This window comes from Salvelinus fontinalis, chromosome 7 (assembly GCF_029448725.1).
Source record: "Salvelinus fontinalis isolate EN_2023a chromosome 7, ASM2944872v1, whole genome shotgun sequence".
Taxonomy (NCBI): domain Eukaryota; kingdom Metazoa; phylum Chordata; class Actinopteri; order Salmoniformes; family Salmonidae; genus Salvelinus; species Salvelinus fontinalis.
The window spans coordinates 66,115,472-66,142,813 of record NC_074671.1 but is presented as its reverse complement, the minus strand read 5'-3'; the positions used below and the strand labels follow the sequence as shown (position 1 = coordinate 66,142,813).

Sequence of the window (27,342 nt, the reverse complement as noted above, 5' to 3'; positions counted from 1 at the left end):
TGCTCTGACTTGCACTGTCAATTGTGGGACCTTATATATACAGGTGTGTTCCTTTTCCAATCATGTCCAATCATTTGAATTTACCACATGTGGATTCAGGTCAAGTGTAGAAACATCTCAAGGATGATCAATGGAAACAGGATGCACTTGAGCTCAATTTGGAGTCTCAGAGCAAAGGGTCTGAATACTTATGCAAATAAGGTATAGATTTGCTAAAATTTCTAAAAACCTTTTCGGTTTATCATTATGGGCTATTGTGTTTATATTGACGAGGAAAAAAATGCATTTAATCAATTTTTGAATAAGGCTGTAACGTAACAAAATGTGGAAAAAGTCGAGGGCTCTTATATACTGCCCTGTATATGCTTCAAACTCCAGATGTAAGGTTCTGAAATGGTAAACACAATGGCATAATGGAAAATGCATGTTCAATGGTTATCTCTGTATTAGTATTACTAACATTAAAACACCAAGGTAGATCAGTGGTTATCTCTGTATTAGTATTATCTCTGTTTTACCCACGTTAACCACTGCTCTACCTAGGTGTTTTAACGTGGGTAAAACAGAGATAATACTAATACCGAGACAACCACTGATCTACCTAGGTGTTTTATCTCGGTATTAGTATTATCTCTGTATTACCCACATTATAACACCTAGGTAGAGCAGAGAGGACAGAGCATGTGGCTTTGCAACACACAGGTGTTTCATCTCCACACTGGGATGATTTTAACAGTGCAACGCCACATAGGCCTCATGCCTCTCAGGTAGGAGGGTACCAGAAATAAATGAATAAAAAACACAAAACTAATAAAGGAACACACAGTTACCAACAATATATCCTTGGCGTCAATAGTTTCAACTGGCTCAGCTCGCTGTTACAGTACAGCACCACCAAGTTCCATTTATTAAGTAACCATCTGTCTTATGTAACCAGAATAACTTACCTATCACACTATTTTGAGAGTCCCAGATTTATATTTACTATGTTACATCTAGTCTATGAGACGAGGCTGCACCTTAACCTACATTATAAACACGCAGATCAAGAGGTGTGTTTTCCCTTCAGCATCTGCATGTGGCATAAGCTCACCCACCTCACAGCACGAATCTAAAATAGTTAACTTTGGCTGTGAGTGATGGGAAAAAATCAGACTCTAAGGCAATTACTTGAATAATTCAAAGGATGTTTTATTTACAAACGTGATAACTAAATTGTCTTTTTTTTTCTTTTTTTTTTCTTCGCTATGGGGCCTTCAATGGGAATTTGGCCGTGCTTCACCTGAACTGCAGTACCGAAAATGCCCCCTGAGCACAGTGGAAAGCATGCTTATAGACTGCAAGCCTGGCCCCTTGATCCGAGAAGTGTGTAATTGCAGGGGCGTTCTCTGATATCGGGTATTTCATGATATCAAGTTTACACCAATTGATGCTCCCCATTGGTCCGTGGCCGTTTCTTTTGCGTTGGGAAAACACTTGTTGACAATTGTAGCTAAACCTTAATCTCAGTCTCCTAACCGCCACGTTAGTTATCCAAACCTGCATGGTAAACAAATCCTCACCCTTTTCCTAACCTTATCCTCAGTCTCCTAACCTGCCATGCTAATTCACCTAACTGACACTTTAATTATCTTAACCTGTTATGTATGCTATGTGCCTAGTTAAATAAATACTTTAAATGTTTTTTTTACAAATATTCTCCATCAGTTTCATAACACCGGAACTGACCAATGGCATTTATACATGTTTCTTATATCAGGGAACATCCTTATCAAGAAACTGTACAGTAGTTCTCCTACTGGGAGGCGCGGGAAATAGTTGAAAGAGTGATTGGTGCTGAGGAAGCTATGGCAGTGGATGCCCCGCAGCCTGTTGAGATTCATAACGTCGTTCACCAGTTGAAGGATACCGATTGTAAAGATGAATTGTACGTGCGGCTGAAAGGTTTTTGGGAGTTCAGGAATTTACATTGGAAGCATTGCAGGCAGTGGTGGAAAAAGTACCCAATTGTCATACTTGAGTAAAAGTAAAGATACTTGAGTCCTTTCCTATCAAGGTAAAAGTGAAAGCCACCCAGTAAAATACTACTTGAGTAAAAGTCTAAAAGTATTTGGTTTAACATATACATAAGTATCAAAAGTAAATGTAATTGCTAAAATATACTTATGTATCAAAAGTAAAAGTATAAATAATGTAATAAATAACGCTCCGAGAGCGATACGAACTGACAATCTGACAACGCTCTGAATTTACGAACGCCCAAGGCCACTCTGGCACTCCAGATTGAATTTAAGATCACACCCATCATTTACAAAAAGAGCATTTGTGTTTAGTGAGTCCGCCAGATCAGATGCAGTAGGGATGTGTGAATTTAACAATTTTCCTGTCCTGCTAATCATTCAAAATGTAACGAGTACTTTTGGGTGTCACGGAAAAGGTATGGAGTAGAAAGTACATTATTTTCTTTGGGAATGTAGTGGAGTAAAAGTAGAAGTTGTCAAAAATATCAAAAGTAAAGTACAGATACCACAACAAACTACTTACGTAGTACTTAAAATATTTGTACTTAAGTACTTTACACCACTGATTGCAGGGAATACTGACTGAAGATGTTCCTCCCTACGAGGCCCATGAGACTGTGTAGGGATGTGATTTGAATTGGACTGTGACTGAAGATGTTCCTCCCTACGAGGCCCATGAGACTGTGTAGGGATGTGAATTGAATAGGACTGTGACTGAAGATGTTCCTCCCTACGAGGCCCATGAGACTGTGTAGGGATGTGATTTGAATAGGACTGTGACTGAAGGAGTGGGATGTTTTTATTTATCTATTTTTGAATGTTGTTTTGATGTCGTTGTTCCCCCTCCCCTTATCCTTAATTGGACGTGTATCTTTTTCTACAGTTTACTAACCGTACAGTAGGTGGCGGCAGACACGTTATATTTGTGTAAATGTCAGTGTACCAGAGAAGAAGATGACGCTGTTGCAATGTCGTATTGTGGAACAGGAAGTTCCGGGTAGAAAAAGACAGAACTGTGTTATGTCGATAGTGGTTGTGTCCGTTTCAACTGTATTATTGTAGGTATGTAATAGCACGTTTAAACTTTCTAATGTCGAAAGAATATAAAATATGTTAGTTAACAAATCCTTTAAGGTATTTTTACGTTTGGTAAAGGTTTTAATTGTATGTGTTATTTTGGGGTCAAACCGAGTGAGTGAAGAACGTGATTAAAAACGATTTTACAAGTCACTTAGCTAGACTTTGGGTTTGTCTGAGTGTGTGTACATAACTTCGTCAAAGTCATTTCGTAAAGATTCCACTTATTTGAGTTCTTGGTTTTGTGTAAAATGTTGTTTATGAGCTGGTAAATAGCCTCGTCCGAACCATCCTGATCTCGCGAGTTTACATACACTGTTTCGTTAATGTAAGTTCGCGAGATCCGGGTGATTCCGACGAGTCTAGTCAAATGGCGGCTTCAACGGTTTCGGTCGTCTTTCTAGGAGTTTGCTCGTAATGAAATGGCGGCATGAGGCTGTGTGATGGAGTGTCAAAACAGAGGGAAGCTAACTGAAGTTATCCTTCACCATTTGGAGAGAGAGGCCAACTGCATGGAATGGCGTCGATTAATGCGGATGAATCAGAGCACGTATCAAACTCATTCCATGGAGGACCAAGTGTCTGCGGGTTTTCGCTCCACCCGTGTACTTGATTAATTAATTAAGGTCACTAATTAGAAAGGAACTCCCCTCATCTGATTGTCTAGATTTTAATTGAAATTGAGAGAAAAAAAATTAAACCCGCGGAGACTCGGCCCTCAATGGAATGAGGTTGACACCCCTCTAAACAATGGAAATGGAGAGAGAGTTTGAGAAGCAACAGTTGTGCTAGAATGCGATCAATGTGGGGGACTTTTCTGATATGGAGTGGGAGGATGAGGGCCTAGTATGTGAATGGTCTGTAGTGGAAAGACATAGGAAAAACAGAGATAATGATACTGGAAGCAGAGGTGCATGTAGTATAGAAACTAAAGAGGCCCAAGGTAGGGAGCTAGAGTAATAATGTCACAGTGGAAAGTTGGGATGGTGTTTGAGGAGACCACAGGGCCTCATTTACACCCTATCTGATTAACCAAGGCCATAAAAAGAGGTGAAGTTAAACTGGGCCGCATCCGTGTAAATGAGAACTTGTTCTGAACTAGTCTACCTGGTTAAATAAAGGTGAAATAAAACATTGAAAATGGTTGATTCTTAATATCTTGTGCTAGTCAGGTTCAGCAAGGGAAGATTCTTCAAATGGAAAATCATAATGGGACGAAGCTCAGAAGCCATGATCCTGGAGCTTATGCTAAATGGAGCTTCCATGGCTGGTCCTGTAGTAAGAGGACCTACTGTCAGAACTGGTCTTTCTACTAGTCCTGACATGGTTTTGAGGGCTGTTCAGAAATCTTGCTCCCATAAATGCGCTGTGACAAAGGATACTTTAATATTGAATAAAATGTACTTCATAGCTTTCATTGGCAAGGTTATCAACACTTGGTTTGTGTAAAGCAGAAATACCAGGTTGGGGGTAACAGATGTTACTGTCGGTATGGTTTTTGATAAGTTGGATAACCTGGGGGTGGATTGTCTCAGCATGATATAAACTCCAATGTTTGCAAACGCAGAAAGGGTTATACTGATCAAGTTTATTGGGGGTGTGGGAGGGTTTTTGTGGAAGGAGAGGGTGTGGTAGAAGTTAATAGGGATTTCTTGGTTTATTTTCTTAGTACAGAATGAGACAGACATGGACCTTAAACGTTTGTTTGCGGACCACCATGATACCATAGGAGGTCTGCATCAACGGACTTCAGTGCATGTAGTGCCTCATCAGAGAGAGAACATTTCAGTTGCTCTACAGTTTTGAAGCTGAATGTAATGATTATCAGTCCTTTACATGTGTACTAATATTCAGACACATTCAGTTGTTTCTATATTTATCTATAATTCAGGGTTTTCACACGAGGCTTAAAGTAAATAAATATTAGTGCTTGAAAAAGTACTTAAGTCCTTGAATTTGACTTGCCACTGTAACATCCCTGATAATTCTTACTATGGTGTGAATAGGAAATACAATTGGTTTTTGTGAGTGAAATAATAGTGAAGACAAGGTTATTCATAAAATGTTTACATAGTACTGCCTAAATCATACTGCAATCTTGTACTAAATGGTTTTTGAGTCATTTATGCATTCATGTGAATTTAGGAAATCTACTATAGATTAAGTGCACTTATCTTGTGAAATTTAAAATGTGTATATTGTGTCTAATGTGAATGAATGTTTTGTCAAGGATTAGCTACCTGACCTACTGAAATGAGATAATTGAACAAGAAAAAATAGAAAATAATTATACAGAATAAAATGCCAGAACTGTCAAGAAAATAACTTTTGTGTCCGTTTGTCTTTATCACTACAGGCCGACTCAGATTAAGTCTGAGGCCGGTAACATCAACAGTGAGGACAAACCCAGCCTGCCTCTCTCCTTCCACACTGAGTAGAAACCTACAGTCACTGGGTCCTGATTGTGACAGTGGAGCCCAGTTTGCACCGCAGGATCCAGAGATGGCATCAGTGAAGCTGGAGGACTGCAGTCAAACACTGGAGCTGAATGTCAACATTAAAGTTGAAGAAGAGGACGAGAAGATTAGGACAACTGTTAGTCATGGTAAGAGCTGGTTCTCTCTATAAGTTATCTTCATAAATTAGACCTCCATAAGTTATAACCCAGTCTATTGCTAGGTTGAATTCTGTAATTCTGACATCACACATCCCTGAACAACTCAAGACTTCACTGCGAGGCAAAACTTTGTAAAACTTGTAACGCCTGCCTTTGCCCACACATTGTCTCAAGAATATTGAAAATGTTTAATACCCTCAATCACCAAGTTAGGCATACCTCATTTCAAAATAGGCCATGGCATCATCATTGTCAATATTGAATTATAATTCTTTGCGTTTTACCAGTGGAATGACCAAGCTGTTTCTGCATGCCAGTCTTTCGATCTCAATCAATTTCATGGGAATATGCATTTAAATCTTCTTGAATTACTGTTTGGTTAGCAAATTAGAGCAGATGGTGTTAAATTATATAGACTTCCTGTATTTTGTTTTAATCAAAGCACATTTTGCCTAATGGCACGCTGTTGAGTTTGGGACGATTCAGCAAACCATTCTAAAATCTCGTAAGAAATTAGGTGTTGTTTTTGTTGTAACAGTAATGTTATGCAATAATATTTTGTTATGTGGACTACTAATTAATCAGTAGGTGATCGTCCAAGACATTGATCTAACTTTACTAAACAAACACCATTGTGGCGGCTCATCGCTCTTGCAGCACTACACCCCTGCAGTCTGCTGCACCGAACTAGTGATTGATGCTCACCTAGCCTACTCTTTTGTCTCACGCAACATTTGGTGATGCAGAAACGAGAGAACATGTTTGGCTGTTTTTATGGAAATCTGGGAATATTTGGCCAAGGAAACATTTCTGGTTGGTCTCAAGGAATGTCACACAGGGAGACTTTTTAAAACAGGATTGAGTGAAGTAGCAGCTAATGCTCATGGAGAGCCTCACAATTATTATTATTAACCTTTATTTAACTAGGCAAGTCAGTTAAGAACAAATTATTATTTACAATGACGGCCTACACCGGCCAAACCCGGACGACACTTGGCCAATTGTGTGCCGCCCTATCCCACTCCCAATCACGGCCGGTTGTGATACAGCCTGGAATCTAACCAGGGTGTCTGTAGTGACGCCTCTAGCACTGAGATGCAGGACCTTAGACCGCTGCGCCACTTAGGAGCTCATAAGTTTGATGTAATTCCATTAACTTTCAGTCTAATAGGGCTATTTACTTCCTTTTATAGCTCTTCACCAGCTTCTTGAATGTTTATTGTACATAAATATAAAACACAACATGCAACAATTTCAACGATTTTTCTGAGTTACAGATCATATAAGGGACGGCAGGTAGCCTAGTGGTTAGAGCGTTGGGCCAGTAGCCGAAAGCTTGCTGGATCAAATCCCTGAGCTGACAAGGTAAAAATCTGTCGTTCTGCCCCTGAACAATGCAGTTAACCCACTGTTACCCGGAAGGCCGTCATTGTTAGTAAGATTTGTTCTTAACTGACTTGCCTAGTTAAATAAAGGTTAAATGTAATTTCTAATATATATATATATATATAATAAGGACATCAGTCAATTGAAATGAATTAGGCCCTAACCTGTAGGTTTCACATGACTGGGCAGGGGTGCAGCCATGGGTGGGCCTTGGAAGGCATAGGCCCACCCACTTGGCAGCCAGACCCACCTCAGGTCCTGGGCTGACGTTGTTCCACGTGGTCTACGATTGTGAGGCCGGTTGGACGTACTGCCAAATACTTGTATACGACGCTGGAGGCAGCTTATGGTAGAGAAATGAACATTCAATTCTTTGGCAACAGCTCTGGTCGACATTCCTGCAGTCAGCATGCCAATTGCACGCTCCCTCAAAACGTGAGACATCTGTGGCGTTGTGTTGTGTGACAAAACTGTACATTTTAAATTGTCCTTTTATTGTCCCCAGCACAAGGAGCAGGTGCAACTGTGTAATGATTATGCCGTTTAATCAGCTTCTTGATATGCTACACCTGTCAGGTGGATGGATTATCTTGGTAAAGGGAAATGCTCACTAACAGGGATGTAAACATATTTGTGCATACAATTTGAGAGAAATATGCTTGTTGGAAAATTTCAGATGTTTTTTTCAGCTCATGAAACATGGGACCAACACTTTACATGTTGCATTTATATATTTTTTCAGTGTAGTTAGGCATTACCGTTCTCTCCATGTTCGACTGGAATTTAGCCTGAAAAGGATTTGAGAAATATGATATAGGCCTACGTCTCGTTTTGCGCTGCACAGAATATCAGATCTCAACAACGATTGGAGAAGTGATGAACATAACCAGTAGACTACCACATCCTGATGATTTATATCTCATACATATATATTTAATATTTTATATATCAAGTTGTAGAAACATCTCAAGGATGATCAATGGAAACAGGATGCACCTGAGCTCAATTCAAAAGTTTGGGGTCACTTAACACCAGTCTCAACGTCAACAGTGAAGAGGTGACTCCGGGATGCTGTCCTTCTTGGCAGAGTTGCAAAGGCCAGTTTGATTGCTTCTTTAATGATCACCACAATTTTCAGCTGTGCTAACATAATTGCAAAATGGTTTTCTAATGATCAATTAGCCTTTTAAAATGATAAACTTGGATTAGCTAACACAACATGCCATTGGATCACAGGAGTGATGGTTGCTGATAATGGGCCTCTGTACGCCTATGTAGATATTCCATAAAATATCTGCCGTTTCCAGCTACAATAGTCATTTACAACAATAACAATGTCTACACTGTATTTCTGATCAATTTGATGTTATTTTAATTTACAAACAATGTGCTTTTCTTTCAAAACAAGGACATTTCTAAGTGACCCCAAACTTTTGAACAGTAGTGTATATTTAATATGTTTTATATATCAAGTTGTAGAAACATCTCAAGGATGATCAATGGAAACAGGATGCATCTGAACTCAATTTTAAGTCTCTTGTTTTTCTTTTTCTCTTCTTTTTTTTATAAATTTGCAAAAATGTCTAAACTTTTTTTTAGCTTTGTCATTATGGGGTATTGTGTGTAGATTGCTGAGGATATTTTTTTATTTAATTTTAGAATAAGGCTGTAACATAACAAAATGTGGAAAAAGTCAAGGGGTCTGAATTCTTTCCGAGGGCACTGTCAGACCCCTTCCCATTTTTCCCATTTTGGTACGTTACAGCCTTATTCTAAAATTGATTACATGTTCTTCCTCATCAATCTACGCACAATACCCCATAATGACAAATCGAAAACAGGTTTTTAGAAATTCTTGCAAATGTAAAAAAAATTATAATAATTGCTTATTTATGTTTTTTAAGTTTTCATACCCTTTGCTATGAGATAATCCTTGAGATGTTTCTACAACTTGATTGGAGTCCACCTGTGGTAAATTCAATTGATTGGACATGATTTGGACAGGCACACACCTGTCTATGTAAGGTCCCACAGTTGACAGTGCATGTCAGAGCAAAAACCAAGCCATGAGGTCGAAGGATTTGTCCGTAGAGCTCCGAGACAGGATTCTGTCGGCACAGATCTGGGGGGTACCAAAACATTTTTCCAGCATTAAAGGTCCCCAAGAACACAGAGGCCTCCATCATTCTTCAATGGAAGAGCTGGCCGCCCAGCCAAACTGAGCAATCGGGGGAGAAGGGCCTTGGTCAGGGAGGTGGCCAAGAACCCGATGGTCACTCTGACATAGCTCCAGAGTTCCTCTATGGAGATGAGAGAATCTTCCAGAAGGACAACTATCTCTGCAGCACTCCACTCATCATGCCTTTATTGTAGAGTGCCCAGACGGAAGCCACTCCTCAGTAAAAGGCACATGACAGTCCGCTTGGAGTTTGCCAAAAGGCACCTAAAGGACTCTGACTATGAGAAACAAGATTCTCTGGTCTGATGAAACCAAGATTGAACTCTTTGGCCTGAATGCCAAGCGTCATGTCTGGAGCAAACCTTGCACCATCCCTACGGTGAAGCATGGTGGTGGCGGCAGCATGCTGTGGGGATGTTTTTCAGCGGCAGGGACTGGGTGACTAGTCAGGATCAAGGGACAGATGAACTTAGCAAAGTATAGAGAGATCCTTGATGAAAACCTACTTCAGAGCGCTCGGGACCTCAGACTGGGGTGAAGGTTCACCTTCCAACAGGACAACGACCCTTAGCACACAGCCAAGACAACGTGGGAGTGGCTTCAGTACAAGTTTCTGAATGTCATTGAGTGGCCCAGCCAGAGCCCGGACTTGAACCCGATCAAACATCTCTGGAGAGACCTGAAAATAGCTTTGCAGAGACGCTCACCATCCAACCTGGCAGAGCTTGAGAGGATCTGCAGAGAAGAATGGGAGAAACTCCCCAAGTACGAGTGTGCCAAGCTTGTAGCTTCATACCCAACAAGACTCAAGGCTGTAATCGCTGCCAAAGGTGCTTCAACTAACTATTGTGTAAAGGGTCTGAATACTTACGTAAATGTAATATTTCAGTTATTTCTAAAAAACAGTTTTTGCTTTGTCATTATGGGTCTTGTGTGTAGATTGATGAGAATTAGAACCATACTGTAATGTAACAAAAACAAAAAGTCAAGGGGTCTGAATAATTTTGAATGCATTGTAGATGTTGTTTCATGCTGCTAAGACTTGTATGGATGACACCAGTATTGCCAGCATTTGTTTTATTCACTGGGCTATCTGGAGTGCTCAGAGTGTAGACTAAAGAAGTGGAGTAGACAAACTGCCAGTGTTTTTAAGTTCTATGAAATGAGTCTGTGTAGTTACTAACCCTTTGTCATGAGAATTTCTATCCCAATATTCTAACTGAACTATTTTATAACTCCATCTGTATCCTAGAGGTTGTAAGGCTCTAAGTTTAATGAACAGAGTCCCAGCATGCAAATGATCATTTGTTTATTCAGAGAGCTCTGCCCTCTCAAGTTCAGAGCCCTTCTTTTATACACACATCAGTCAAGAACCCCACCCCGCTTTAGGCGGGCTGTATTGTTCCACTGTACATTTTTACATTTACATTTTAGTCATTTAGCAGACGCTCTTATCCAGAGCGACTTACAGTAGAGTGCATACATTTTATTACATTTACATACTGAGACAAGGATATCCCTACCGGCCAAACCCTCCCTAACCCGGACGACGCTATGCCAATTGTGCGTCGCCCCACGGACCTCCCGGTCGCGGCCGGCTGCGACAGAGCCTGGGCGCGAACCCAGAGACTCTGGTGGCGCAGCTAGCACTGCGATGCAGTGCCCTAGACCACTGTGCCACCCGGGAGACCCTAAGGAACACACTGTACACATACATTGTTTATCATATTCTGCAACATGTTTGTTCAAAGAATTTAATTCCTATATGTTTATCAACCAATTCAATTAAAACACTCTGCCCATACATAAGAATCTGTAAGATACTTATCAGCATTAAATTGACAGAAACCAGTCTCAAAATCAATCAATCAATAGCGTTTATTCTCGAGAGTACTGATCATAGTACAATTTACATCAGGTTATATAATAATAATGACGTCATAGGTTTTAAAATGTCCTTCCTCCTCTCGTATACAATGGCAATACAGTTCACAGCCTCATTACGTTGTCTGCCATCTGTTAAACAATCTACAACCGGCCCAAGGTCTCTCCCCTCCCTGGGTGGAGACAGAATGTCCTGTAAGGAACACATCATTCCAGCCTGTCTGAAGATAACTCCATTCTTTCTAATAAGGAACACATTATATTCAGCATTATGATTATATAATAAGATTAATTCATCCATACAGTAACATAGTAGTATTCTGTTTATTTATAATTCTAAGTCAAATGTATACATATTTTAGTCATTAAACACAAAAATCCCGTAACAATGTTTCATAATTTTCTGCAAGCCTAACAGTTTCTCCACTCCACGGGTGGGGACAGAATGTCCTGTAAGGAACACAATGTTCTAATTCTATCCTGCTTACGCTGCACACATTATCTACTTATAGTCTTATGTGTCTAATGGATTTCACACACAATGATACAGTTTCAGGGTGAAATATCTTAGTCATTACTTTAAACATACAAATTCTTCTATCAATTCACCCTTTGACTAAATATTACAAACAAGATAAATAGATTTACAGTACTGGTTTCTCAATGTCAGGGGTTAGTTCTATCACTACTTCCAGTTATAGCTCTTCATTTTTAAGATTTTCACTATAACCTTCACAGGTAAGAACTAAGACATTTTTTATCCAATTGCAGATCATCAGGATCTAATTGGTCATCATCGTCCGCCAGTCCTGGAGGCATGTATTCTTCATTCCATTGGTCTGAGTTAGGAATTGGTCCATACCTCACCATCTGCTGGATTCTCACAGCATTCTCCAACGCCTTGCTCACCAAGCCTCGGACACAAGGAATAAAACAACAACCGCATAATACGAGCATACCCATACAAACAATAGCAGCCCCTAAGATGGTAGCTACTATGGTTTTCCATTTTCCAAACATTCCATCAAACCACCCTGTCACAGATGTGTTCACCCCTGAGTTCTCAGCCCATTCATCACTTAAAGCAGTCAACCCTGCCAGTGCCTTTGTAACACTTCTATCTGGTGCTGTATTATTTGGAATGAAAGTACAGCAATGAACACCCACCATTCTACATACCCCGCCCTTTTCTGCCAGTAACATATCGAGAGCCAACCTATTTTGTCAAGTCATGAGGGAGGTGGTGGATAGCTGAGTTGAGATTCCCCTCACCTCATCTCTAGTCTGGTTAACAAATCGTTGTTGATTATAATATATATAATTGACCCAATCCACATGTTTGTTTATCGTCACCCACCAAAAGAACGTGGTGGTAAATCCTTCAACTATTTGATTCATAGCTTTGTATTCATCTTGAACTCCCCTGGGGATGCCAATAGCATCCATCTAGACAGGGCTACTCCCATCCTGGTCAAAACTCCTCCTGTATCTACTTTGGCCTCCTATAACTGGCCTCTGATGACTAATTCTAACTGGTTGGACAAATAACACCGGGGCACAAGTACCTACCCACCCTTTTGGTAGTATCTGTCAGATACGTCCTTTGCTGTTACAAGCCCACCATACATCCGTTATAGGGGCTGTGAGGTTCAGAATTTTCTCCTGTGCAGTCACATTAACTACCGTTTTACAGCCATTAAAATCACCTACATTCTGCCCCTCTCTGATTCCTATTTTGTAGGTCACTTGTCCTTGACGGTCGGTATGTTGGGTCGTTAGTCTTTTACTTCTTAGCAATTGTGGGGACGTAGTATAATTGGTGCCGGGAGGTAGTGGATCTGGATATATCAGGAAAATTACCAAGACTATGATGCAGCTCAGGGTCTTTCCCAAAAACCGCCAACCCTCTCCTGCCCTTGGTTGATCTGCTAGGAACCACCCCATACCCACACCTCTATGAGCGCACACAGTGATGATAGGTCAGGATAGGGAATCTTCGTCAGGGAGGTAAATCCCTGTCCCTATTTGCACTTGGTTCTGCTCCCTAACTCTGTGTGTTTTCACCGGTGTTTGTATGTGTTCCTACCTTTTCGCAGTGGGTAACGTAGACCCAAGTGGCTCTCTCAGCTATTCTAATGGCAAAAGCGGTTACCAACAAAACCTGGTATGGGCCTTCCCAACGGGGCTTCTTCCAGTCTTTTCTCCTCAGGGATTGGATCCACACCCAGTCTCCTGGTTGGATTGAGTGAATCACCTTCTGTAATTTACCTGTGGGACACAAAAGCTTTGACATACGGGTGTGGTTAACAAATAATCTCCTCATGTGTTCTACTAGGGTATGCTCTACTTCTATATCGGCTTATTCTGGTCTCCCCAGTTCGGGGATTCTATATAATCTACCAAACACTTTCTCGAATGGAGACAGTCCATTTTTATCTGGGGTTATCCTAATAGTCATTAATACTATTGATAAGCATTGTAACCAATTTATACCTGTGCTCATGTGTGTTTTCCTTAACTTCTCTGGGATAGGCGGGACGCAAGCGTCCCACTTGGTCAAATGCCAGTGAAAATGCAGAGTGCCAAATTCAAATAAATTACTATAAAAATCTAACTTTCATTAAATCACACATGAAAGATACCAAATTAAAGCTACACTTGTTGTGAATCTAGCCAACATGGCAGAATTCAAATAGGCTTTACGACGAAAGCACACCAAACGATTATGTTAGGTCTGAGCCAAGTCACAGAAAAACAGCCATTTTTCCAGCCAAAGATAGGAGTCACAAAAAGCCCAAATAGAGATAAAATGAATCACTAACTGTAGTATCCTTAAAGGCTTCTTAGAGTTACGACTCGTGAGACTTAAGTACGGTTTTGTATTTAATGGTAACTTAGATTTACATTCTCTTATGCACCTGGCTTAAATTACCTGAAGCTTTCTTAATCATAGTTATATAGGCAGACATAGGAAATAGCTACGGATAGCGGGAAGCAAACCCCCGTCTTGAGTCAATACTGCCATCTATTGGTAAACATAAATATACCAGGTTACAACACTAACCTTTGATGATCTTCATCATATGATTCTCATAGGACATCATGTTACACAATACATGTATGTTTTGTTTGATAATGTGCATATTTATATCCAAAAATCTCAGTATACATTTGCGCCATGTTCAGAAATTCCTCCAAAATATCCTGAGAAATTGCAGAGAGCCACATCAAACAACAGAAATACTCATCATAAATGTAGATGATAATACAAGTTATACACATGGAATTATAGATATACCTCTCCTTAATGCAACCGCTGTCAGATTTCACATTTTTTTAACGGAAAAAGCAAACCATGCAATAATCTGAGACAGCGCTCAGAAAAAAATGTTTTTTATCCGTCATGTTGGAATCAACATAAATCAGAAATTACAATATAAATATTTCCTTACCTTTGATGATCTTCATCAGAATGCACTCCCAGGAATCCTAGTTCCACAAATTGTTGTTTTGTTCGATAATGTCCAAGTAGCTACTTTTTTAGCTTGTTTAGTACACATATCCAAACGCTCGTGCCGGTCCCCGCATAACTTCGGACAAAAATTTCAAAAAGTTATATTACAGGTCGAATAAACTTGTCAAACTAACTATAGAATCAATCTTTAGGATGTTGTTGTCATAAATCTTCAATAACGTTCCAACCGGAGAATTCCTTTGTGTCTGTAGAAGTAATGGACCGCAAGTCACTACCATGTGAAATGCGTACAGGACTTGGCTCTCTGCCAGACCACTGACTCAAACAGCTACCATCCGGCTCAACATCACAGTAGAAGCTTCATTCAACGTTCTCCAGACGGTTGACATCTAGTGGAAGGCGTAGGAAGTGCAAACAGATCCATATCTTACTGTGTTTTCAATAGGCTATGAGATGAAAATCGACCAGCCTCAGATATCCCACTTCCTGTTTGGATTTTTTCTCAGGATTTCGCCTGCCATACGAGTTCTGTTATACTCACAGACATCATTCAAACAGTTTTAGAAACTTCAGAGTGTTTTCTATCCAATAGTAATAGTAATATGCATATATTAGCATCTGGGACAGAGTAGGAGGCAGTTCACTCTGGGCACGCTATTCATCCAAAAGTGAAAATGCTGCCCCCTATCCCAAGAAAGTTAACCATATCGCTCCTGTGTTCAATTAATCCTGCCGATTGTTGTTAATATGAACCGTATTTCTTTTCCTATTTAATGTTCAATTTCTGGCCTATACTATCTTTTACCTGATTAGAAAAAACTGTAATCCATTGTCTAAAGAAATAGATTCTAGTAAACCAAATCTAGGGATAATATCTTGACCCAATACTTTAGCTACCGTCATCATGTCCGCCAAGTAAGTTGGGAACACTTCTACCCATTTAATACACTGCTCAAAAAAATAAAGGGAACACTTAAACAACACAATGTAACTCCAAGTCAGTCACACTTCTGTGAAATGAAACTGTCCACTTAGGAAGCAACACTGATTGACAATAAATTTCACATGCTGTTGTGCAAATGGAATAGACAAAAGGTGGAAATTATAGGCAATTAGCAAGACACCCCAATAAAGGATTGATTCTGCAAGTGGTGACCACAGACCACTTCTCAGTTCCTATGCTTCCTGGCTGATGTTTTGGTCACTTTTGAATGCTGGCGGTGCTCTCACTCTAGTGGTAGCATGAGACGAAGTCTACAACCCACACAAGTGTCTCAGGTAGTGCAGCTCATCCAGGATGGCACATCAATGCGAGCTGTGACAAGAAGGTTTGCTGTGTCTGTCAGCGTAGTGTCCAGAGCATGGAGGCGCTACCAGGAGACAGGCCAGTACATCAGGAGACGTGGAGGAGGCCGTAGGAGGGCAACAACCCAGCAGCAGGACCGCTACCTCCGCCTTTGTGCAAGGAGGTGCACTGCCAGAGCCCTGCAAAATTACCTCCAGCAGGCCACAAATGTGCATGTGTCAGCATATGGTCTCACAAGGGGTCTGAGGATGTCATCTCGGTACCTAATGGCAGTCAGGCTACCTCTGGCGAGCACATGGAGGGCTGTGCGGCCCCCCTGCTTTATTCAGAGAGCTCTGCCCTCAAGTTCAGAGCCCATCTTTTATACACAAATCAGACGAGAACCCCACCCCACTTTAGGCGGGCTGTATTGTTCCACTGTACACATACATTGTTTATCATATTCTGCAACATGTTTCATAATTTTCTGCAAGCCTAACAGTTTCTCCACTCCACGGGTGGGGACAGAATGTCCTGTAAGGAACACAATGTTCTAATTCTATCCTGCCTACGCTGCACACATTATCCACTTATAGTCTTATGTGTCTAATGGATTTCACACACAGTGATACAGTTTCAGGGTGAAATATCTTAGTCATTACTTTAAACATACAAATTATTCGATCACCCTTGTGATGTTGAGTGGAGGATGGTATAGCTCATCATTTTTACGACTTTTGCCTCTTTTTAGTTTTTGACTCCTACCCAGTTTTAGAATAGTTTTATTGCCATTCCCATACAGCCTATTGACATGAATACATACACTGCCATTGAAAAGTTTAGGGTCACTTAGAAATGTCGTTGTTTTTGAAAGAGAAGTAAGTTTTTTTTGTCAATTAACTTTTTAGAGATAGGGGGCAGCGTTTTCACTTTGGATGAATAGCGTGCCCAAAGTGAACGGCCTCCTACTCTGTCACATATGCTAATAAATGCATATTATTATTACTGTTGGATAGAAAACACTCTGACGTTTCTAAAACAGTTTGAATGATGTCTGTGAGTATAACAGAACTCATATGGCAGGCAAAATCCCAAACAGGAAGTGGGAATTCTGAGGCTGGTCGATTTTCAACTCATCGCCTATTGAAATCCTAGTGGGATATGGATCTGTTTGCACTTCCTACGCCTTCCACTAGATGTCAACAGTCTGTAGAAAGTTGAATGAAGCTTTTACTGTGATGTTGAGCCGGATGGGAACTGTTTGAGTCAGTGGTCTGGCAGAGAGCCAAGTCCTGGTCATGCGCATTCCAAATGATATCGACTTGCGTTCCATTATTTCTACAGACACAACGGAATTCTCCCTTTGGAACGTTATTGAATATTTAGGATAACAACATCCTGAAGATTGATTCTATAGTAAGTTTGACAAGTTTATTCGACCTCTAATATAACTTTTTGAAGTTTTCGTCCGACGTTCGCCTGGACCTGCACAAGCGTTTGGATGTGTGTACTAAACTCGCTAACAAAAGTAGCTACTTGGACATAAATAATGGACATTATTGAACAAAACAACAATTTATTGTGGAACTAGGATTCCTAGGAGTGCATTCTGATGAAGATCATCAAAGTTAAGGGAATATTTATCATGTAATTTCATATTTCTGTTGACTCCAACATGGCGGAGAAATGTTGTTCATATCTGAGTGCCGTCTCAGATTATTGCATGGTATGCTTTTTCCGTAAAGTTTTTTTGAAATCTGACACAGCGGTTGCATGAAGAACAAGTGTATCTTTAATTCTATGTAAAACATGTATCTTTCATCAAGGTTTATGATGAGTATTTCTGTTATTTGATGTGGCTCTCTGCAATTTCTCCGGATATTTTGGAGGCATTTCTGAACATGGCGCCAATATAAACTGAGATTTTTGGATATAAATACGCACATCATCGAACAAAACATACATGTATTGTGTAACATGATGTCCTATGAGTGTCATCTGAAGATCATCAAAAGTTAGTGATTCATTTTAACTCTATTTCTGCTTTTTGTGACTCCTATCTTTGGCTGGGAAAATAGCTGTGTGTTTTTTGGACTTGGCGGTGATCTAACATAATCATATATTGTGTTTTCGCGGACACGATGGGTAGATTAACAAGATGTTTATCTTTCATTTGCTGTATTGGACTTGTTAATGTGTGAAAGTTACATATTTCAAAAAAATATTTTTGAATTTCCGCGCTGCCTTTTCAGTGGAATGATGTCGAGGAGTTCCGCTAGGGAACATGTGTCCTAGAAAGGTTAAAATAACATCAAATTGACCATTAATACAGTGTAGACGTTGTTAATGTTGTAAATGACTATTGTAGCTGGAAACTGATGATTTTTTAAAATGGAATATCTACATAGGCGTACAGAGGCCCATTATCAGAAAACATAATTCCTGTGATCCAATGGCATGTTGTGTTAGCTAATCCAAGTTTATAATTTTAAAAGGCTAATTGATCATTACAAAACCCTTTTTGCAATAATGTTAGCACAGCTGAAAACTGGGGGGTGCTGTTGGGACTTTGTAATATTTACGTTCCCAAATTAAACTGCCTCGTACTCAATTCTTGCTCGTACAATATGCATATTATTATTACTATTGGATAGAAAACACTCTCTAGTTTCTAAAACCGTTTGAATTATTTCTCTGAGTGAAACAGAACTCATTCTGCAGCACATTTCCTGTCAGGGAGTGAGATTTCAGAAATCGAGGTCCCTGTTCTGAGGTCAGTTTATAAGTCCCCATGTAAGCCATCGGGCTACATTCACTGCATACGCCTTCCTCTAGATGTCAGTAAGCGGGGAGAATTTGAATGGAGTGGATTGCGCAATCTGGGCCACTATAAAGGAACGGAAGTAGCCTTTTCAACAGGGCATCTGGCGCAAGGGGACATCACAATGGCGTCCTGCAAACGCTTTCGTTTTAGCAGTTCTATATCTCCGGTCATGTTTTTATTCGTTATAGGTGTTAAAGACATCATAAGGTAGTTAATTTAAACCGACTTATAGCAGTTTATATCAGTTTATTGCGATTTTCCTGGATTTCTTTGTGACGCGCTTTCACAAGTTGGACACCTCTCCAGTGGGTGGCTATTGTTAGCTGCTATTTCCACATGAGAAGAGGACATCTTTCAACCAAAAGACGATTGTTCTGGAGAAAGGACACCTTGCCCAAGATTCTGATGGAAGCTCGGCAAATAGTAAGCAATCTTTATGTTGTTAATTCGTATTTATGTTGACAAATGTCAAATAATAATTCCGCCATGAATTTCGGTGCGGTCTCGCTTTAGTGCACGCTGTATGCTGAAGTAACGTTAATTTAAAAAATGTAACACAGCGATTGCATTAAGAACTAATTTGTCTTTCATTTGCTGTCCAACTTGTATTTTTTTGTCAAGTTTATGAATAGTTTTCGATTAGATTAGGTGCCTCTCCAAGATGGCGCCGGACAGATTGCTTGAAGTTTTGGCCACTAATCACATTGTATAACCACGATTTGTGCCGCTAAATATGCACATTTTCGAACAAACTCTATATGCATTGTGTAATATGATGTTATAGGACTGTCATCTGAAGAATTCTGAGAAGGTTAGTGAAAAAATTAATATATTTTGGTGGTTTATACGTTATCGCTATTTTTGGCTTGAATCAATGCTGTTGTGATGTTTGCTATTGTGGTAAGCTAATATAACGCTATATTGTGTTTTCGCTGTAAAACACTTAGAAAATCTGAAATATTGGCTGGATTCACAAGATCTGTGTCTTTCATTTGCTGTACGCTGTGTATTTTTAAGAAATGTTTTATGATGAGTAATTAGGTAATACACGATGGTCTCGTGTATTTATTCTAGTTGCTTTGGTGAGAGTTGTGATGGTGGCTGCAATGGTAAACTATGATTTATACCTGAAATATGCACATTTTTCTAACAAAACATATGCTATACAATAAATATGTTATCAGACTGTCATCTGATGAAGTTGTTTCTTGGTTAGTGGTTATTTATATCTTTATTTGGTCGAATTTGTGATAGCTACTGATGCAGTAAAAAAATGGTGGAGTAAGAAAAGTGGTGTCTTTTGCTAACGTGGTTAGCTAATAGATTTACATATTGTGTCTTCCCTGTAAAACATTTTAAAAATCAGAAATGATGGCTGGATTCACAAGATGTGTATCTTTCATCTGGTGTCTTGGACTTGTGATTTAATGATATTTAGATGCTAGTATTTACTTGTGACGCTATGCTAGGCTATGCTAGTCAGGTTTTTACTGACGGGGGTGCTCCCGGATCCGGGATTGGGAGGAACTAGAAGTTAAAGAAGCAATAAAACAGTCGATTTTCAGCCGTTTCAAGCTACAATAGTCATTAAAAATGTCTACACTGTATTTCTGATCAAGTTGACATTATTTGAATGGACAAAAAATGTGCTTTTCTTTCAAGAACAAGGACATTTGTAAGTGACCCCAAACTTTATAATTTATTCATTTATTTCACCACTAATTTTGGTGTATTTGTTATTATTATTATTTTTTAACCTTTATTTAACTTCCTTAGCATACTGGTTATTGTCCGGAATTTCGGATGACTGAAGTGCCCAAAGTAAGCTGCCTGTAAACTGCCCAGAAGCTAGGATATGCATATACTTGATAGCATTGGATAGAAAACACTCTGAAGTTTCTAAAACTATTAAAGTAATGTCTGTGAGTATAACAGAACTGAAATGGCAGGCGAAAACCTTGAGGAAATTCCATACACATTTTTATTTTTTTTGAGGTCACGTATTTTCAATGCTTGCCTATGGGATATACAAATAGATAGGACCCATATTGCAGTTTCTATGGCTTCCACTAGATGTCACCAGTCTTTAGAAAGGGTTTCAGGCTTGTTTTTTGAAAAATGAAGTATTTGTAGTTTTTCCAAGGTGTCCCCCATTAGAAAAGTAGTCATGTTGCGTGCATCAACGAGAGTGCGCTCTTCGTTATTTATCTTCGCTATTGAACACACTATTCTCCGTCTTAAATATTATTGTTTATTTAGATATTAGAATACCTGAGGATTAATTCGAAACATCGTTTTACTTGTTTGGACGAACTTTACTGGTAACCTTTTGGATTCGTCTGTGTGCATGTTGAACGAGTGAATTACTGAATCAAGCGCACCATCTAAACTGACATTTTTGTGATATAATGAAGGACTTTATCGAACAAAACGACCATTCATTGTGTAGCTGGGACCCTTGGGATTGCAATCAGAGGAAGATCTTCAAAGGTAAGTGATTTATTTAATTGGTGTCTGTGATTTTGTCACGCCTGTGCTGGTTTAAAAAGTATTTTGACGTGGGGCGCTGTCCTCAGATAATCGCATGGTATGCTTTCTCCGTAAAGCATTTTTTAAATCTGACAACGCAGTTAGATTAACACAAAGCTTTTAAATTATGTAAGACACTTGTATTTTCATGAATGTTTAATATTACGATTTTTGTATTTTGAATTTCGCACTCTGAAATTTCACCGGATGTTGTCGTAGGTGTCCCACTAGCGTTTGGACATGCGCCCAAACAGGTTAAAAACTTCTTATGGCTGCAAGGCAAAGTGTTGAGTAGCCAGTGAAATCGTGCCCATTTCAAACGGCCTCCTACTCAAATCTTGCTCGTACAATATGAATATTATTATTCTTTTTGGATAGAAAACACTTTCTAGTTTCTAAAAGAGTTGGAATTATTTCTCTGAGTGAAACAGAAGTCCTTCTGCAGCACTTTTCCTGACCAGGAAGTGAAATGTCAGAAATCGATGCTCTTTTCAACTTGATGCCTATACATGGTCTTAACACTTAGGAGTCTGCTGACACTCTATACTCCTTCCTATTGGCGTAAAGAGGATGTCAGAGAAGAAATTTTTGTGCTCCTCTTGGTCTGTGGTGGAAAAAAACCTATTTCTTTGACGTGACCGTCCACTTCCGGTACTCTGAAGGAAGTGGGATTGACTTCTGTTTTGCCTTGGTAACGAACGGCTAACGTCTCCGGCTCTAATTTTTTTTGATACATGTGACCATATCATCGTAATGTATGTTTTTTCAATATAGTTGAATCAGATTATTGAAACTTTATTCGGGAGTTTTGCCGTGTTCCGTCCTCTGACTGTGTTTACGTTGGAGAAATTTATGCCACTCGGCTAGTGCCAATGCTAATTGAAGAGGGAAATTTGCCATTCTGAATCGAAACAATGACTCATCTGGACAGAGGACACGTTCTTCAACATTCTGATGAAAGATCAGCAAAAGTAAGACCCATTTTATGATGTTATTTCATATATCTGTCGTGCATGTGAACTGGCCGTGGGCGCCCAATTATTTCTGTCTATTGTAGCTACGCTAATATAGCGATACATTTTGTTTTCGCTGTAAAACATTTAATAAATCGGAAATATTGTTTGGAATCACAAGATGCCTGTCTTTCAATTGCTGCAGACTATGTATTTTTCAGAAATGTTTTATGATGAGTAATTAGCTATTTGACGTTGGTGTCTGTAAATATTATGGCTGCTTTCGGTGCAATTTCGGATTGTAGCTGAAATGTAAACTATGGTTTATACATGAAATATGCAAATTTTTCGAACAAAACATATGCTATACAATAAATATGTTATCAGACTGTCATCTGATGAATTTGTTTCTTGGTTAGTGGCTATTTATATCTTTATTTGGTCGAATTTGTGATAGCACCTGATGGAGTAAGAAACTGATGGAGTTAGAAAAGTTGTGTCTTTTGCTAACGTGGTTAGCTAATAGATTTGCATATTTTGTCTTCCCTGTAAAACATTTTAAAAATCGGACATGTTGGCTTGATTCACAAGATGTGCACCTTTCATCTGGTGTCTTGGACTTGTTAATGTGTGAAAGTTAAATATTTTAAAAAAATAGATTTTGAATTTCGCGCCCTGCACTTTGAGCTGGATGTTGTCATAAGTGTACCGGTGTCGGGCTGCCCCCGTAAAAGGTTAACTAGGCAAGTCAGTTAAGAACAATTTCTTATTTTCAATGACAGCCTAGGAACAGTGGGTTAACTGCCTTGTTCAGGGGCAGAACGACAGATTTTTACCTTGTCAGCTCAGGGATTCGATATTGCAACCTTTCGGTTGCTCTAACCACTAGGCTACCTGTCACCCGGTATGGCCAGAAGAGGACTGGTCACCACTCAGCCTGGTTCCTCTCTAGGTTTCTTCCTAGGTTCCTGCTTTCTAGGGAGTTTTTTTGTGGCCACTGTGCTTCTACATCTGCATTGCTTGCTCTTTGGGGATTTTAGGCTGGGTTTCTGTTCAGCACTTTGTGACAACTACTGATGTTAAAAGGGCTTCATAAAATACATTTGATTGACATGTATATCACACCAACTGAATGGTTCTTCTGATGTTCACACAGGTTACCATGTTGAGCCATTCTCTACATCCAGAGAGCAACCTCGGGAAGATCAGAGAGATAAGAGGTCTCATCACTGCCCACATTGTGAAGAGATTTTCCCATTTCTATCAAAGCTAAAAATACATCTAAAAATACACACAGGAGAGAAGCCGTACTCCTGCTCTGACTGTGGAAAATGCTTCAAAACATCAACTAGTCTAAAAGTTCATCAGAAGACTCACACAGGAGAGAAGCCTTATTATTGCTCTGACTGTGGAAAACGTTTTAAAACATCAACTCAGCTAAAAGTTCATCAGAAGACTCACACAGGAGAGAAGCCGTATTACTGCTCTGACTGTGGAACTAGTTTCTCTAATCTGGGCACCTTAAAAACACACCAACGTATACACACAGGAGAGAAGCCCTACTCCTGCTCTGACTGTGGGGCGAGTTTCTCTAATCTGGGCACCTTAAAAACACACCAACGTATACACACAGGAGATAAGCCTTACGTCTGCTCTGACTGTGGAAAATGCTTCAAAACATCAACTGAGCTAAAAGTTCATCGGAGAACACACACAGGAGAGAAGCCGTATTACTGCTCTGACTGTGGAACTAGTTTCTCTCAACTTTCCCACTTAAATTCACATGAACGTATACATACAGGAGAGAAGCCTTACTCCTGCTCTGACTGTGTCAAATATTTCAAAACATCAAATGAGCTAAAAGTTCATCAGAGAACACACACAGGAGAGAAGCCTTACGTCTGCTCTGACTGTGGAAAATGCTTCAAAACATCAACTGAGCTAAAAGTTCATCGGAGAACACACACAGGAGAGAAGCCGTATTACTGCTCTGACTGTGGAACTAGTTTCTCTCAACTTTCCCACTTAAATTCACATGAACTTATACATACAGGAGAAAAGCCTTACTCCTGCTCTGACTGTGTCAAATATTTCAAAACATCAAATGAGCTAAAAGTTCATCAGAGAACACACACAGGAGAGAAGCCTTTCTTCTGCCCTGACTGTGGAACTAGTTTCTCTCAACTTTCAAATTTAAATTCACATGAACGTATACATACAGGAGAGAAGCCTTACTCCTGCTCTGACTGTGTAAAATATTTCAAAACATCATCTGAGCTAAAAGTTCATCAGAGAACACACACAGGAGAGAAGCCTTACGTTTGCTCTGACTGTGTAATTTGCTTCAAAACATCAACTGAGTTAAAAGTTCATCAGAGAACACACACAGGAGAGAAGCCTTATTCCTGCTCATACTGTGGAAAATGTTTAAAAACATCAAATGAGCTAAAAGTTCATCAGAGAACACACACAGGAGAGAAGCCTTATTCCTGCTCATACTGTGGAAAATGTTTAAAAACATCAAATGAGCTAAAGGTTCATCAGAGAACACACACAGGAGAGAAGCCTTACGTCTGCTCTGACTGTGGAAAATGCTTCACAACATCAACTCATCTAAAAGTTCATCAGAGAACACATACAGGAGAGAGGCCTTATTACTGTTCTGACTGTGGAAAATGTTTTAAAACATCAAATGAGCTTAAAGTTCATCAGAGAACACACACAGGAGAGAAGCCTTTCTTCTGCCCTGACTGTGTAAAATGTTTTAAAACATCAACTCATCTAAAAGTTCATCAGAGAACACACACAGGAGAGAGGCCTTACTCCTGCTCTGACTGTGTAAAATATTTCAAAACATCAACTGATCTAAAAGTTCATCAGAGAACACATACAGGAGAAAAGCCTTACTCCTGTTCTGACTGTGGGGTAAGTTTCTCTCGACTGGATACCTTAAAAAGACATCAACATATACATGAAGGAGAGAAGCCATACTCCTGCTCGGCCTGTGTAAAATACTTCAAAACAGCAACTGAGCTAAAAGTTCATCAGAGAACACACACATGAGAGAAGCCTGCTTACGTCTTCTCTGACATTTGGGTGAGTTTCTCTCACCATAGCAACTTAACACACCAATGTATACACACAGGGGAGAAACCTTACTCCTGCTCTGTGGAAGGGTGACTCTAACGTCTAGCCAAAGGCTGCATGTTTGAATCTCATCAAGGAGGACTTTAGCATTTTAGCTAATTAGCAACTTTGCAACGACTTAATACTTTTTTGCTATGTTAGCATGTTAGCTTAGCATGCAACTACTTAGCATGTTAGCTAACCTTTACCCTAAACCCATTTAAGTCTACCTTAAACCCCTCACCCCTAACCTAGCTAACGTTAGCAACAACAAATTGGAATTCGTAACATATCATACATATTACAAGTTCGTAACATATTGTATGAATAGCAATGCGTAAAATAACATACGAATTGTAATTCTTAACATACGATACGTCCTACAAGTCGTATTATAGTGAACAACAATCTAAACGCCACAATTTCAAAGATTTACAGTTTGTATAAGGATATCAATCAATTGAAATTACTGAGGCCCTAATCTATGGATTTCACATGACTGGGCAGGGGCTCAGCCATGGGTGGGACTTGGGAGGGCATAGGCCCACTTGGGAGCCAGGCCCAGCCAATGAGCATGGGTTTTTCTCCACAAAAGGTCTTTAATACAGACAGAAATACTACTCAGCCCCCCCCCCCCCCCCCCCCCCCCCCCCCCTCCCAGACAATCCTGCAGGTGAGGAGGTCCTGGGCTGCCGTAGTTACATGTGATCTGCAGTTGTGAGGCCGGTTGGATGTACTGCCAAATTTTCTAAAAGGACGTTAGAGGTGACTTATGGTAAAGATGAAGTTCTCTGGCAACAGCTCATTCCTGCAGTCAATGACAATTGCACATTCCCTAACCTTGAGACATCTGTGACATTGTGTGGCCTTTTATTGTTCCCAGAACAAGGTGCACTTGTGTAATGATCATGCTGTTTTATCAGCTTCTTGATATGCCACACCTGTCAGGTGGATGGATTATCTTGACAAAAGCTGAAATGCTCACTAACAGGGATATTAACAAAGTTGTGTACAACATTTGAGAGAAATAACCTTTTTGTACAGATGGATCATTTCTGGAATTTTTTACTTCAGCTTATGAAACCAACACTTTACATGTATCGTTTATATTTTAGTTCAGCTTATATTGGTAATGTAATGTAACATACTAAATGGAATAGCACGGATATTTTTGTACCATATAATACATTTTGCTCTGAGACCAGGTTGTCCTTCTGCAGTATTCTGTGGGAATGAGCTAGTAGACACTTTTTTTCAACCTTTATTGAACTAGGCAAGTCAGTTAAGAACAAATTCTTATTTATAATGATGGCCTAGGAACAGTGGATTAACTGCCTTGTTCAGAGGCTGAATGACAGATTTTTTACCTTGTCAACTCGGGGATTCGATCTAGCAACCTTTTGGTTACTGGCCCAACTGCTCTAACCACTAGGCTACCTTACGCCCCTAACATGTATCAGATAGAGATGGTGTGATGATCACTTTTCACCACTAGTTTGGGGGGATTGTTTTACAACTTTATTTAATGAGACACAGTTTATGAAATGAATACATGTGTTTATTAATTATCTTTAAAACTAGATGAGTTATTTTAGTTACTGATCATGAATGTGTTTGGATAACTGCATTGAAGCAAACTTTATTGATCTGCTAATGAAAAATAAAGTTACATGAATATGTACTGGTCAACCTCTTCTTCTCTTTAGTATTCAGTTCTTCATATTAGATCTGACAGTATGAATGGTTCTTGTGGTTGTATTCAGTTCTTCATATTAGTGTCAGATTATTATTACTATTATTATTATTTGTATTAATATTGTTATTATTAGTATTTTGGGAGGGGGTACTCTTTAAAGACGTAGGGTTTCAGACCTTTTCGGGCAGATGGGCAGGGACTCTGCTGTCCTACCATCAGAGGGAAGCTGGTGCCACCATTGGGGTGCCAGGACAGAGAAGTGCTTTGACTGGGCTGAGAGGGAGCTTGAC

General features: G+C 39.7%; 2 protein-coding genes across 2 annotated transcripts in view; both read left to right on the top strand.

Moving 5' to 3' along the window:
- Positions 1 to 569: 569 nt before the first annotated feature.
- On the top strand, positions 570 to 26,767 carry LOC129860143 (oocyte zinc finger protein XlCOF6-like). Its single transcript, XM_055930484.1, has 3 exons — positions 570 to 3,083; positions 5,455 to 5,703; positions 23,387 to 26,767. The coding sequence occupies exons 2-3, from the start codon at positions 5,601 to 5,603 to the stop codon at positions 25,291 to 25,293; spliced, it is 2,010 nt and encodes a 669-aa protein (XP_055786459.1). The 5' UTR covers positions 570 to 3,083; positions 5,455 to 5,600; the 3' UTR covers positions 25,294 to 26,767.
- Positions 5,616 to 27,342, top strand: part of LOC129860139 (oocyte zinc finger protein XlCOF6-like) — a 45,816-nt gene continuing 24,089 nt past the window's right edge. The window contains exon 1 of the mRNA XM_055930479.1: positions 5,616 to 5,703. The gene's annotated coding sequence lies outside the window, so the exon portion shown is untranslated. The remainder of the gene's footprint in view (positions 5,704 to 27,342) is intronic.